The 14,975-nt window shown below is 39.7% G+C and overlaps 1 protein-coding gene across 1 annotated transcript; it reads right to left on the reverse strand.

The window, feature by feature from the left end:
• Positions 1–145: 145 nt before the first annotated feature.
• On the reverse strand, positions 146–5,108 carry lemd1 (LEM domain containing 1). Its single transcript, XM_079172799.1, has 6 exons — positions 4,826–5,108; positions 3,405–3,507; positions 3,060–3,206; positions 2,640–2,704; positions 993–1,066; positions 146–806 (listed from the first exon to the last, which is right to left on the reverse strand). The coding sequence occupies exons 1-6, from the start codon at positions 5,018–5,020 to the stop codon at positions 494–496; spliced, it is 897 nt and encodes a 298-aa protein (XP_079028925.1). The 5' UTR covers positions 5,021–5,108; the 3' UTR covers positions 146–493.
• Positions 5,109–14,975: the final 9,867 nt, after the last annotated feature.

A 14,975-nucleotide genomic window follows, 5' to 3' on the forward strand; every position in this document is an offset into this window, starting at 1 on the left:
AAAGATCCCTGCTGATTTGTATATCTGCATGTATTGTGTTTCAGTTTACGTAGTACAATTAATTGCACAAACAAAAGCATAAAGCAACACATTCTTTATTTAAATATATTTTTAAAAAATACATCACATAAGTACAGTGGTGCTAATTCATTGACAATGCAACATGACATTACACAATTTGGGTTAGGAAATATAAAATAAATATAGCATTATCATTATCGTTTATACATTTGAGAACATCTTTTAAAGTCTCAGCTTATTTTCTGTGTTTTAGAAATTGTTTCGGACAACGCCGACGAGAGCAATTGATAACACATCCATAAGCATAACATGTAAAACTGTAAAACTAGACTTTGAGGTTTGCTCCCTTAAAGACACACACAGTCAATAGTAAAGCAATATGTGCTCCCTGAAGACTTCCCAGGACAGGGTCATCGTGGCTGGCATCACCAGCAACCCTCACAGCTGTAAGTCAATGTGGAGGATTAAAGAGTTACTCCAGTCCAGAGAGTGCTGGTGCGTCCCGTGTCTCGGCCTGAAGCGAAAGCCCCTCCTCACTATCTGTACCCTGGTTTAGACTGTCCAGTAAGTCCTCAAATGTGCTAAATGAGTCGTCCTGAACACAAACATAAATGAGGCACAAGAGGCACACCACAATGAGGAAGACCAAAATCTGGATCTGGATTGGCACAAGGCGGCGCTCGACCTCTCGTCTCTCCAACGTCGTGGGACTGGCAGGAGTGTCTGGGGACGTGTACTGGACAGGTCTCCCTGCTGCACCCTTGATGGGTCTCCGACGAGTGGCACTGAAATAGAACAGAGAATACGTGCCGATAACCCAATCACAATACTCCGTCAGTATGTGCTGCTATGCAAGATGTCCACGCGTCACCCACCACCAATTCAAATTCCTGTATATTTCTTGTACTTTAAAGTCATTCAACAACTTTAAAAACGGTGGCACACTGTAATAGTGTTGGTGTGGCACTTACTAGATTCCTGTTGGTGTGGCATTAGTGTTTGGAAGCAGGTCCCTGAAAGTATCTTTCACAGGCTCCTGAGAAAGCTAGAAAAGAGAGCAGAACCTACGGTCAAAGTGGACCAGTGAAAAAGAGAAATATGACCCAGTCCAACAGAGACCTTGCAAGTCATGTGGAAATGAAGAAAAAGGGTGAACTGTGATGTAATCACCAGAGATCTGAAAAATACTAACATTTTAAAAAAGAGCAACCCTTCAGTTAAGTGTGTATTTTGTTTGTTTCAGTTCCACATAGTAACACGGACATTTGAAATGAGTAGACAATGCACACGCCCCCATCAAAAACAGAAAATGTATGATATATATGCCTTAATTTCCCAATCATAAGTGGATGCCTTGGGTGTGTAGTACAGGGACTGGTTCTTCATGCTGTCCTTGTTAGGAGTCGGCATGTCCAGCTAAGGAAACAAGACGTAACGCATCATGATTTCTGTAGTACGAGTTTCCTCCAGTCTCCAGTGAACCTTTCCAACAATTTTGACCACCACCAAAGTTTGAGCCTAAAGTGCGACTGAATAATGTGAGCACTACTGACCCCGTTGGAGCGCAAACAATGCTCCTGCACATTGCACCCACTCAAATCTCTCTCAGTGTCCATGCTCATGGAGTGTGACCTCGAACTCTCCATCTGTTGTTAGAAGCGATAATGTACATGACCGAGTGAACGCTCCACCAGCGACAACTCGCAACCTTTAAAATAAGACAGGGTAATTCTTAAAGTTCAGAAACTGGGTAAGATTAACTTTCCTCCTCAACCATTTGGGTGATGCTGAAGGCCTGAGAGGAAATTGTTGAGACATCATTGGGCATAACTGATCCAGATGGAAACTGCAAGAATTAGTATTATCATGTTAACAGAAACACAAATATGCATCATTCATCACACAATCTTAACACCAGTGAGATACCAATACCCATTACTGTAAAACAAAAACCCATTGGTGGCTTGGCAGGCCCACAATGAATTTGCAGTGTAAGTGAGGAATGCAGAGAATTTAAAATCCATGAGAGAAGTGAAATAAGACCAGCCTACCCCTGATCCTAATCCCGAGCGTTGATCTACAGAGGATGCTCTACTAATTCCTACGGGAATCTGAGAGCAGATAGGCCGACTCCGCTCCAATGGTTTTATCGCATTCCCTGAATTCCACTTGGGACTCAGTTCCCCGTTTCTAGAAGAATGAGCATGCTACGAAAGGCCAACCCAAGCAAACATCGGGGGAAAAAAACAAAAAACATCAGTGTCCCCTGAAAATTCAGTTTGTCAGAATTTTGTGCAAAAGTTATGTAGTATTTACCAGCCTTGATGAGGGTAAAAAGCACTGCGGGTAAAAAAAAACACCATTCTGAAAAAAAAAAAAAACTACAAGTGCTTACTTCAAAACATTAACAGTTCCAGTTAGAACACAAGTTCACAGTTGCCATCTGTAACCACTAAGTGGCACTGCAGCGATGTGATGCGAAAATATATTCAATAACAAAAAGCATACAGATAGTGTGAGCTCCCCAGTTTCACACAAGTCAAGTGGTACTAGTCATTAACACAAGATGTCTAAATCAGCTATCCAAAGATATCAAGAACGTCCTACAATTTGCTCACCTGGCTGCTCCCTTGTTGTGCCTGGTCTGACTGTTCATGAGTTTCTTCTTCTGCTACTTCGGACCCTGTGCAAGTTAAAGAAAACAATAAAATACAAACGCAGAACAAAAAAAAATGTGCCATGACTACGAAAATGGCCAAGACTATTGGTATACTGTGCAAAACCGATTCCCTTGATCAACACGAAAGTAGCCTTTATGTTTTATTAATTGATGGTTTATCCATATATTAATCACTGTGATACAGTTTGGACTAGTACCTATCAGACAGAACTTGAGTCCATATACTGTCTTAAAAAAAAAACACTGAGTATAATACATTGTGTACGTCGGTAACATTACTCTGAGCATCTTTTTCTTAAATTAGGTGTCTTCAGAGTTTAAACCAACCATAAAAACAAAAAATCCGGACTGGTCATACCTGACTCTTCGTCCTCTTGTTCCCCATTTTCATCCTCGTCTTCACTGTCAGAGTACAATACACCTTGCTCCACTCCGTTCAGACAGCCATGTCTATCAGGCTGAAGCAGTTTCCTGAGCTTCCTCTCATACACGGCTCTGGTGGAGGCTAGCATAGACAACAAACAAACAATACTATAGCGATTAGTTTTTTTAAGATAGGGGCAAACAAACCTAACAAAATAGAGTGAAGCTGAACATTATGTCTCAACACATTCATTAAAACACAAAACTGAATTGTTGATAGCAACAATTCCATTTCGACAACGAAAACCAATTTTCAAGACAGCGATAAGTGTAAGCTCACCCACTATGGGCCCAGCTTTAACCCCGCGTTCGAGCAGTGCGGCCATGAGGTCATCGTCAGTCAATCCACTCAGGTCGGGCATCTCTGCATCCTCCTCCTCGTCCTAGCAAAACACAAGTTTCTGAATTAATGCAAATGCTGTTCGAGACACGACAAAGACTGCAGCTTGGATGCCAGCAGTTTCCAGGTGTGGGATATATATAGAGCATAAAAATAAAAATGCTCATATTCATCTAATTTTTGCACTTTATGAATCTTCCGCTTATTAAATATAAAACTATTGTAAACAACCACAGAAGAAGAAGTTATCAGTTGAGACTGGCATATCATATATCAACAAACAGATAATTACGATATGGTTTATTGTTCCACTGCGCTCTACTTATCTTTGTCACAGCTCCTAATAACACTTGAATGATTGCTTCTGAAAAAAACTCATTCAATTAATCTGGTAATTATTTTTCTTTAATGTATTATATGAAATGTCTGAGAAATAGTGAAAAAAATGCCAATCAACATTTCCCAGAGCACACGGTGAGATCTTCAATTTGCCTGTACCTACTTATATATACAAAATAAAATAAAAGCTGCAATATATTGGATTTGAAATGCTGCACCCAGCAAATGTGTTGCTTGAAAACTGACTTAAATGCTGAGTTGAACATCAAACTAGTTGAAAGTGTATTTGCTTGACCAATAGATTAATTCAGCTCTGAACATCAGCAGGGTCTAGAGTGCAAATCTTGCAGCAGATTCTAAACTTTACAGTACTATTGATTAAATAGGCTAAAACATACTAAACACAGTCTGGACAAACAGACTCTTTCTTCCCCTGTGACACAGCACAGAAACAACCTCAAGACATTAAGTGCTGGTGCTCTTCTTGGCATACTTAAATGAGTGGGACAGGTGTGGCAAGCACATGCACTGGACTGCGATGACACAAGCCAACTGCAGAAGCGTCTGATGTAAATCTATACCTACTATACAGCTGGTGGCTCAGTGGTCAAGGACCTCGAATGCTACACCAAGCTGACAGGACTGATTGGTAGCCGTGACCCAGATCACCATCTCCATAACCCTCCATAACCCCTATATAGCTGCGGAGCATGCGCAGCATCGGTTTAAATTAGTTAATTCCATTTATTATTATGCATAGCGTCTCCTGTTTATCAAACACAAATGTAGCCCTTAAAGGCAGCAAGTCTTTTACCAGGCAACATATTTATAATGGCAAACATTTTGGAGCGTAATTTCTTCAGACATGTCTAGTAAATAAGAAGTTCGCCACCACAAAGTAGACCGATCACACTGAAAGCACCGTCGTCATGCGAAGTTACAGAAAGTTGTGACTGCAAAATTAACTTAAATTATAATATACATATTCTGGGGCAAAAAGCCCCACAGTTTGATCAACTCACTGCCACATATTGTACTTGATCCTCCTCGTCGCTGGAAAAATCCGCTGCGTTTTTCTGATCGATGTGTTTTAAGTGCAACTCCACATAAACCTCCTTTTTGCTCTTGGCAGGTGGCAGCGCGACATTGTGGGCAACCAGATCCAACTTCAGTCTAGATTTAGAGAGGTGAGCGGGGTCCTCCGAAAACAGCGACATGTCACAAGTACGACGCGGAAAAAAAATAAAATGTAGTTCAACTTCAGCTGCTGTTCTTTATACTTGTGTAAAACGTCCTGTGAAGGCAGATGATATATCCGACAGAGCGAACGTTACGCGTAGGAATTCCTCTTGCTCGTGGTCTGAGGATCACACTGGCTGAACTGAGACGAACAGCTGCAACCGACGACTTGATTGACAGCAATTTAACAATTCCGGTAGGCCTGCTCGGTAAACATACAAGCACCGCGAGCAAAAACATAAAATGTAAATCCTTTCATGACCTGATGATAAACTAATTTTAAGCTTAGTTAACATTTAGATGTATCATAGTCGGAAAAGTACAGGTGTTACTAATTAACAGTGAGTGTTTTTACATGGACATGAGTATCCTGGTTATGAGGTTTGTACCGGTTTTGATCAAAATAAAGGATTAGTTGTAAACGCAAACACGGTTTACTTCAAAAACCCAATCTTAAACAAGATATTTGTGTACGTGTGAATACACCCAGTGAGTAATTTATATTCAAGTGTCCCAGTAAGCCATGACAATTTCATTCATTGAAATACATTGTATTATTTACCGCTGGGCTTTTATCTCTAACATGTCAAAATGTATTCAGTGAAGAAGAAAAAAAGCCTATTAGGAATTATGAAAGTTTGAATTGTCAGTGCAAATTCCTCCAGCCAAGCCACAGCAATAGAAATGTGTACCTTTGACCTCCAGGCTTTGGTTGCTGTTGGTGTAGTGGTCGTCTCTCTGGTGGGTGTGGCTGCATTTTTACAGGAACGATGGATATCCACCTAGTGCATGTATGAGTGGTGAGTAGTTCCTTCCTAACATCTGTTAAAAAAAGTAAAGAAAAAACACTTTTTCAGGTGATTGTCTGTAAAGCAGGGGGTGCTGAATTGTTTTATTGAGTACTTTTTCCCCCCAACCAAACACCTACAGCAGGCATCTCCTCTAAAAACACTTTGATTATCTATAAAACTTAAAATCATCAGTGGTCAAGATACAACTCAGTAAACCTGCTTCTTGGAACAGGCCTCTGGTGCTTTCAGAGATATTATCAGTACGAAATAAGTGAGATCCCAGAAAAGCTGGGTCGTGATTACTTACAACAGATGTCCTTCTCAAAAAACATGATTATTGAACACGTGTGGATGACTTTATAGAGTAAAACTAAACAACCCCTACCCCCTAAGATCTGGTACTGTAGTGATTATTTCTCAACAATTATCCTGAAGCATGTCCCTTATATAGAGGGAAACAGTGGGCATCACATACGTATAAGAATAATTGCAGAGGGGAATTTGGTAACACTTAATGCCTAATAAACTAGGACTGCCCCCTCTTAAAAGTGGTTTTTTTTGTGATTATTTGTGGAGAAACTCAGTTTGACAGATCTGTCGATCAAAATCAACTAATCAATTAGTGGACAAGTCATATTAATGTTAGTCAACTAGGAATTTCTGCATTATCACTGTTATAATGCATTATAGTGTGGTTATTGTTTGTTTAAAGTTAAGCGAAAAAAATGTAAACTTATGCGAGAACAACACATAAACATATTTTACTTTATATAATGACAACAATGACTATTTTTAGTAATTTATAGTCAGATGATGATACATAATAACAGTGATGCATTATGAAAACATTCAAATGTATTACAACTATGGAAATTCTGTTACCAGCAATTGTAAAGTATCATAACACTTGACATTATATGTCACTATAAAATGCTTTATAATGTGTTATGGTCATTATTTTAAAGCATTATTGATAATTGTGAGTGCTTATAGCTATACTTATTCTGTGCTATAATCAGATTATGATGCATTATAAGTATGTTTATAATACATCGTAGACATGGGCGTCATAGAGAGTGTTACCGGGAGCTTTTATAGCAAATGGTTCCTTCCTGTTTTGCTTAAGGTGACGCAAAAACACAAGAAAAATAAAACAGAATGAAACAGCATAAGCTGTTCCCACTTGATTGTATTCCTTAAATACCACTCAATGCCAGTGGAAACATTAACAGATAAAGCAAAATGGATCTCATGAGCCAAAGATGGGTTATTTTGTTTGTCTTTGGTGCAAATTGTTCAAAACAGCTAGGAGATATTTAAATAGATGACTTTGCTCTGTTTGTGCTCATGGAATGACGATACAGCAGGTGTTTACATTGCTTTGCAGTGATATTTGAGTTTGAGCTGAGCGGACGTGATCCCATGCTGTGCTGTTTACTGTTGGGAATTTGAACTGTATCATTTTTAGATTGATCAAGTCAGTGTGGTGTTAGAAAAACAACATTGGTTTTCAGTGGGGGCCTCTAGAGGGATGAGTGGATTGACATTGCCTGATTAGGATCCATCAGTATTGAATATGTATACTGTTTTATTGTTTGGTAAAAAAAAAATGTGAATGTTTTTTGATACATTTTTCTACTTCAGGCAACATAATGCAAGAACTGGTATTTTCCCAATTTGGCGCCCCGACAGTTTTGGAGATATACACCATTGTCGTACAAATAGCACCTGCCAGGCCAAAGATATGCTGCAGCGTGTTATCTTTGTTGCTTTTGCTGAGTAACAGTGAATGTTAACAGGGATGTTTTACTGATACAGTATTGAACATATCAAAAATATACAGCAGCTTGAAAGTTAGGATTGTAGCATCAAGACATTGTCATAGATTGTGTTTTAAAGTCATACAAAACTGTTCACACAAAAGTCTCAAATCAAAGTGGTTTGACTTGTTCATATTTGCTTTGCACAGAGAATTAAGACTTGATTCAAAAATTTTGATATGGATACTTCCAAGCTCAAAGTCAGGAGATATTCAGAGTTATTGCAGTCAGAAGCCTGACTGCTCCTGGAATCCTTTTGAAAGATCCACGGGTGGGGGGCGGGGGGGGGTAGGGTAGGAACCATGAAGGGCCACATTTGAAGGGTTTTATAAAAGAGCTGTGACGGCTCAGCTGGCTGCGATACACACAATGAGGATACAGTTCAAAGTGTATAGTCTTGTTGCATGGTGCCTTCTTCTAGCCTCTATCAAAAATTATTAATAATAATATTAAAATCAAAATGATTAAACAGTGAGCTTTAGCACTAAATCGAGCCAAAATGACTAAAGATGATTTGGAATTCATGAATGTAATTTCTTTAATTGTGTTTGTTGAATTGTGACTGATATGCAGTTCACTGCTACTGCACAAATAGTATTCGCTTGAATTTCAACTCACATTCAGTTAATTAGAACCATGATGAATACTGAACGACCAATACGTCTTTCTTTCTGGAAATTAAACAAATAAACAAAGTAAACAAGATGAATGAAAATATTACTTATTTTTCAGTTCATAACCTGAATCCAAAGGACAGGCCCGTGACGTTTCAAAGTGTTCTTGGCTTAAAAAGCTTTTTTCACATTTCATATATAAAACTGTTGTTTTTTTTCGAAATCTGCAGCAATGATGTAGGTTTAATTCTTTGCAAATCTGATGAATGCATTTATCGGTAAGTTTATGTAAAGCTTTATGAGGCAGTAATGATGTCTTACAAGTTTAGGTTTGAAAACGTGTTAATCGGCAGCAGGATATAGGCTTAAACAATCCTGAACTTTCACTTTTACATAACAGGTGGTGTAGAATATCTTGAGACATCCAAAGTAACGTCCCAGAAGTATGTAATGAGAGCTCTAAGCTGTTTATTGAAGTTGTAGAACAGCTGAGAGCAGCAGGAAATAAACGCTTTCATTTCCTTGACCATCTGCTAAGTCACAACTTTTATGAAAACCAGGCAGCTGTCCAGAAATAACTGCTGGAAAATATGTAGCTCCAACTCAAAATACCTGTATTTGCCCCACAGCTGCAAAAGTTTGATGTAAGGAGAGATGCATGACATAGATGCTGTTGACTACAGTTTTTGTTGATATCATTACAAAATATTGTAGATGCCACAAATAGCTGTCGACAAAGTCTTTAAACCCACTTCCTCAGGTGTCTGTCCACTGTGTATCCAATGGCTTTAAACCCTACATGAAATGTTAGAAGGAACTCACATAGGAATAGAAAGCCATAAGACACAGTTGTGGTTTGATTTGGAAGAGAATAATACAAAATCAGTGACTGATGGAGTTTGAGAAAAGCTGAAAGCTTGAAAGCGAATAGAGGAAAAAAACAGGGCCAGGCTGCAGAAAGTATTCAGGATTTAAAACTCACATTCGCATGAATAATTAACCAAAGAAACTGTAAGTATTCATCTGAGGCCCGGGGGAGTAAAATGAAACTGTCTTGTTAGTCTTTAGATGGAAGGAGTTGTATTTTTCAGAGCACAGACTCAAATAAATTGACCCCTGTCCGATGCTTGAATGTTACAGCAATACCCTGCAAGCTATTCAATTCCTCGGGGGGTTCTACAGAATAATCTTTGATTAAAAATGCCGTTTTAAACTAGAGTCTTCGGGGAAAAGGTGCAATGGTGATCAAAAGGATTCTGTCTCTGAATTCAAACCAGATTTTGTAAAGTATTCTGTAGCAATCCTCTCTGGCTGAATTCCACAAGCACAAAGAAGATCATCACTTCAACATTTTGATTCAACTACTGGGTCTATGGTGACCAAAACAGTTTTAGCAGATATAATGTTCAACATTTCCATGCAGTATAACTCTTGTGCCTCTTTAATCAAAGAGTCAAGCATAATTAATGCACAGACAAACTAATGTACTTAATTGATTTCATACATATTCCCACAACTCTTTAAACTGAAAGAAGTTTAACAGAAATCGTATCTTTCTGTGTTGGACTGAAACAGCAGACTGTTTACCACTATATTAACTTGTTGGAAGTGCTTTAGGCCATTTTCAACCCGTCTGTGAGTACAGACCTCAGCACTCGAGCAATGCAGGCCAAATCTGCACACACAGATGTCTGCTCAGAAAACAGTAGCCTTTATGAAAACATGAAAAACTCTTGTGGACAGAGAGGAACTGGGCTACTATAGAGGACAGAGGAGGCATTTGTTGACATTGTATCAAGTGCAAAGCTGAGATATTTGAGGCACAGAGGGGCCAGGTATTTGTCAGTCAGTGTTTCTTGTGCTTTTGCTGTCTCCAACTCAAACAACAAAAGCCCCATTGAGACAGACGCTTTTTTTTTCTCTGAACAAGCACACAAAGCTTCCTGTACTAGGCTGCAACTGTCCAGTACTGAGAACCACTTCTGGTTGCCTTTTTATGCACCTGTTTCGAATTGCTTTTGCACAGCAAGATTGGAAAAACACTTTGTCAGAAAGTTTCCCATCTTTTCTCATCGCTTTGCTGCGTTTAAGTTTGCTTTTTTATGAAACCCCCGTAGTTCCAAGACGTCCGAACTTTCTCTCAAACTTTTTACTAAAGAGATTCAGAAACACAAGTTTGTCAGCCTAACAAAACATCCAGTGGATAACACACTTAGATTGATATCTCATTGGCCTCTCATATGCTGGATATTCACATAACCTCTGACACAGAACGTTATGAGGGAAAGTGTTTACTTGATTAGCCTTTTTCCAGGTTTTTGGAAAAAGACCACCACCACTGAGCTCCAGGGAGCCTGTTCTCATGCATGTCTCAGCATAAATTAGTAAAGCCTCTGTGTCAGACTCTGTCCAGACAAGAAGGTGAATCTCAGCCACAGGGAGGATTAGCTTTTATCCCTAAACATCGTACATGGGCTCTCTCTGCTAGGAGCCAATTCAGGGAATAATCAGTATCCAGATGTTTTTATTGGCTTTAGATAATATATTTTTGTCTTTTTTGACAGAAGAGTATCAGGAGTGTGGATATTTTCTCTAAGAAATTGTAAATGCAAAGCTATAACAACACAGCAAGTGACTAATATTCCACAATTTGACATTTAGACATTGATCTTGAAAGTAAAGATGGAGTGGTGGCTCCTGATTTCCTATCCTATGCAGTACTCCCTTTTCATATATTACAAACACACCTTCCACTGGCAGACAAGACAACCAACACACATTTAAACACGGCATACAACACATGAAAGCCTCAGAGTATCACTGTCATTCTTGGATGAAAACAATATATATTTTTGCCACTTTACACTTCTGAGAGTAACGGTGACGTGCATTTAGTGCTGCTCCTATTCATATGCTGTAAATCCGACTCTTACCTCCTTCTCCCTCTCCTGCGTCCCTCGCTGGAACGAGTATGGCATCCCCTCAGCCGAGTACTGTATGGTGAGACAATGGGTCGTGGGGGGAGGAGGAGTTACTGTGTGAGCAGGAGCGAGAGTGGGGAGACAGGGGGAGTAAAAGCAGAATGAAAACTGGGAGAGAGAGAGAGAGAGAGAGAGGGAGAGAGAGAGAGAGAGGGGAAAGGAGACTCAGAAGGGAGATCACTCGCTCACAATACTCTCAAACGACGAATCTGACGAAACGTTGCTTGAATGGCAATTCTTGAACCCCCACCACCACCCACCACCACCCCCTCTCTTCAGATGCAATGTCAGAGAAAACAGTAACCAGAAATCCCTCTTCACATGGGAAATGTAAGGAAAAACAAGAGACTGTGAGAGAATGAGTCCTGGATTTAAACAAGTCCCTTTCTTTGGCTTTCGCTGAATGAGTTCTTAAGATTCCAAGTTGGCAGAGTGCCCATGGGTCCTGGATGGAAAAGGATAAAAGAGGGGCTGAGGTAGGGGGGCTCCCTATTGTGTTTGTTCCCTTTCCTTTCAGTCCTGGCACTCGAGTTGATCTTTGCAGCCAGTTGCTGAATATTCCGGTCACTTATCCCTCAGTTGTGTACAGAAGCTGCTTTTTTTTTTTTTTTTTTTGCATTTTCATCTGGATTATTGCAAATGTTTTCTCCCAACGATGACACAAGGTTTATTTTTGTCGCCCTGCACATACAGTATTGACAGTTTGGGTGGGAGGTTGAAAACAAGAGGACCAGAATGATTACCAAATGAGGGGTGACTTCAAGTCAACACTGATCTAAAGATCCTGGTGTCTTTACAGTCTTTGTTTGGGCTGGTTTTTCAACAGTCCACTAGTAGAGGCAGAATGCTATTTTGCCTGGTGAATCTGGGATGAAGACAGCAGGTGCAGTTGCCCCTCTCTGAGTCACATTCAACCACAGCTATCTCCCCCTCGAATCCATTTCCTCTACTAATACACCCGCCTCACCCAGTCTACACAAGGATAGGGGGGGGTTAGATAGGGCAAATGAGAATCAGAATAAACGGAAAAAAGCTCCAGTTTTGTTGAAGGTTTTAACGAGTGACGTGTTAATCGCATCGTCCTGACCAGAATGGCTGATGAGCAGTGTGACACAGATCGTGTAGAGGGTGTAAAGGATTAATGTGACCGCATCTCTTGTCAGTCACCACTGTGCTTCTCACCGCCGCTTGTGCTGCATCAGTGGTGCAAGAGAAGCCCTGTTTTCACTCACAGTCTACCCTCCTCTTCCTCCTCCTCCTCCGCCTCCCTCCCCGCAAACCCTTCCTTACCCTCTCTCTCTGTCTTTTTTCTTGCTCTCTCTCAAATAGACACACAGGCTGGGTTCATTACTATTCACCAGGTTTCACTCGGACACGCATCATTGCTCCGCTCTCTACAACTGTGTCGGGGGAGGCGGTGGGAGAGAGAGAGAGGGTGCAGGGGAGAAGGAGAAGAGGGGAAGAAGCAAGAGACGTCTCATGATAGAAAAGAATAAATCACCATTGTTTGTTTTTCTGTGTCCGGATGTGTGTGTGTGTACAAACATATTACCGGACAGCTGCATGCATGAGTTGTTCACTGACAGAAAGATGCTCGGCGCAACAAAGCTATAGTTCAGTCCTCAATACAGGAAATCTGTTTTCCTCTGTGGGGTTTTGAATTCATCACTTGCCTTTCATTAAATCCACTGAGGTCGTACACTCTATCACGGCTCAAGTTATTATCTGTGCTGATATACTGACAAAGCATTTCATCCATGTAAATGGGCACGGTGGTTGATTTCTATTCCTGTGTTGGCTAAGCCGTCTGTACTCTAGAACTCTGTCACATCCATTTCAGGAAAACCGCTCTTCAAACTAATCCTTTTTTTGGGCTACTTCTGATTTTACTGTTTAGTCAGCTGTTCACAATAGATCACAATGATTCCTAGAATTATAGCTAAATCATAAGGGAGGAGAAAATCTGCTGCAGTGGCAACCTCCCCATAAAATCATACCGATTTGATTGTCTCTCTGTTGCTGGCCTTGAGCTGCTGTTTGGGCTTGTGAAGATGAGCCATATATCGAAAAAAAATTAGCTTTTCGACTTTCAATAATTCTGCAACCTTTGTTCTTGGTTTATATCATTTAATGTTTTAGGGTAAAGAAGACTCTGTGGTGAAGTTGAAACAGCTTTCTCCATTTCAAGGTTTCAAACAACCGTTGAATAATGTCTAAGGTTATTTGCGAACACAAAGGATGCAACTCTTCTTTTCCTTTCTGCATAACATCAGGAGAGAAAGTAAATTGGAATCTGAATAGGACCATTGAAGAGGTTGCAGTTGTGTTTTCACAAAGTGACGGTAATATTTACTATGAACGAGAACGAGTCGATCAGAATTTATTTTTATCTGCAACAGTTTCTACAATCACTTAATCATTTGAGTCATTTTTAAAGACACAATTACAAAGATAGACTATATTTGAACAGTTTTCTTCATCTTCTATGATATTAAACTAAATATTTTTTAACGATTGTTTGGACCAACCAAGCAATATGAGTTTATTAACTTAGGCTTCTGGCATTTCTTTCACTATTTTCCGATAGTTTTTGGTTTAATCAAGAAAATATTGTCCAAGTTAATTGATAATAAAAATCATCATCCGTTGCAGCCCTTCTGTAAACCATGTGAGCTGGACTTTAGTGGCACTTGATGAGTGAAGCATCCCAGGGTGTGTTGTAACTAAAGCAGAGCTTACCTTACACCCTTAAATCCCACTCATGGGATTTAATGTCAGCTTTACTGCATAACACCTGCTAAGCCTTTAGAAGTGATGTACTGTAGAATTATATCAATTACAAAAAAAATAGTTTTTTTAAGATGATGTCAGGCGGTCAGAAAGTGCAGATACAGAAACAGAAAAGGTAATTTGCGTCCGATAAACAATTCACTATAAGACCAGCAGCATTAAGCATTGAAGCATAATTAGCCAATATAACGGTGATCAATAGTCTGCTCCATTCACACAGAGTATAGAGCAGGGATTTGCTGACAGAAGCCATTATTTACGGAGGGCTCCAGATGTGATCGGCTGCCGCTCTTTTAGGAATTCTGGGTGGGGATTCCTGATTGAAGCCGATAAGCATCAACGCTCCACTGAACTTAAACTACTATTCACACAATATTAAAGCCACAGTTGGAGTATAAGGCTCTGCACGCAGTCCAATACACTACAAAACTCAAATGACATTCTGAAAGAAAGACCTAATGTGCACACACAAGAGCAGTATTCTTTTAAGATTCATGATAACTCCCTCTCTGCTGCTGTCCAACCCTGTCGTCGTGTTTATGTAATATTGTGCAACAGCAAATACGATTTGTTAGAAAATATAATGCCTTTCCTGTCAACATAATTAGAAAAATTGGTCAAAATGTTGATACTGAAGGTAACTGTTCTTTGATAGTGTATTTTGTTCACTTTCCTTATATTCACTCTTAAAAGACAAAAACCAGCATGTAGCTACTAAAACATGATTTAACAGAACTTGGTTAAAGAATAGGTTCACATTTCTTCAAGTGGGCCGTGAAACAAGCTTTACGAACACTGGTACAAGCTTTGCTTGCTGTTATCATTCCTCCCGTACAAGATCCCTTTCTAATGCGCTTTCAATGTTAATGATGGGAGGCTAAGAGCACAATCCTCGTTTTGTGCAAAAGAAAATACATTTCAAAGTGTAGCTGAAACT

The sequence above is a fragment of the Pholis gunnellus genome (genome assembly GCF_910591455.1).
Source record: "Pholis gunnellus genome assembly, chromosome: 2".
Lineage (NCBI taxonomy): Eukaryota > Metazoa > Chordata > Actinopteri > Perciformes > Pholidae > Pholis > Pholis gunnellus.

Bases quoted from the DNA above. Each gene is read 5' to 3' on its own strand.
- lemd1 (XM_079172799.1), bottom strand. From the start codon at position 5,020: ATGTCGCTGTTTTCGGAGGACCCCGCTCACCTCTCTAAATCTAGACTG. The intron at 3,207-3,404 runs GTGAGCTTACAC...TGTCTATGCTAG, and splicing joins TAAAGCTGGGCCCATAGTGG to CCTCCACCAGAGCCGTGTAT. The intron at 807-992 runs GTAAGTGCCACA...GTTCTATTTCAG, and splicing joins GCCACACCAACAGGAATCTA to TGCCACTCGTCGGAGACCCA.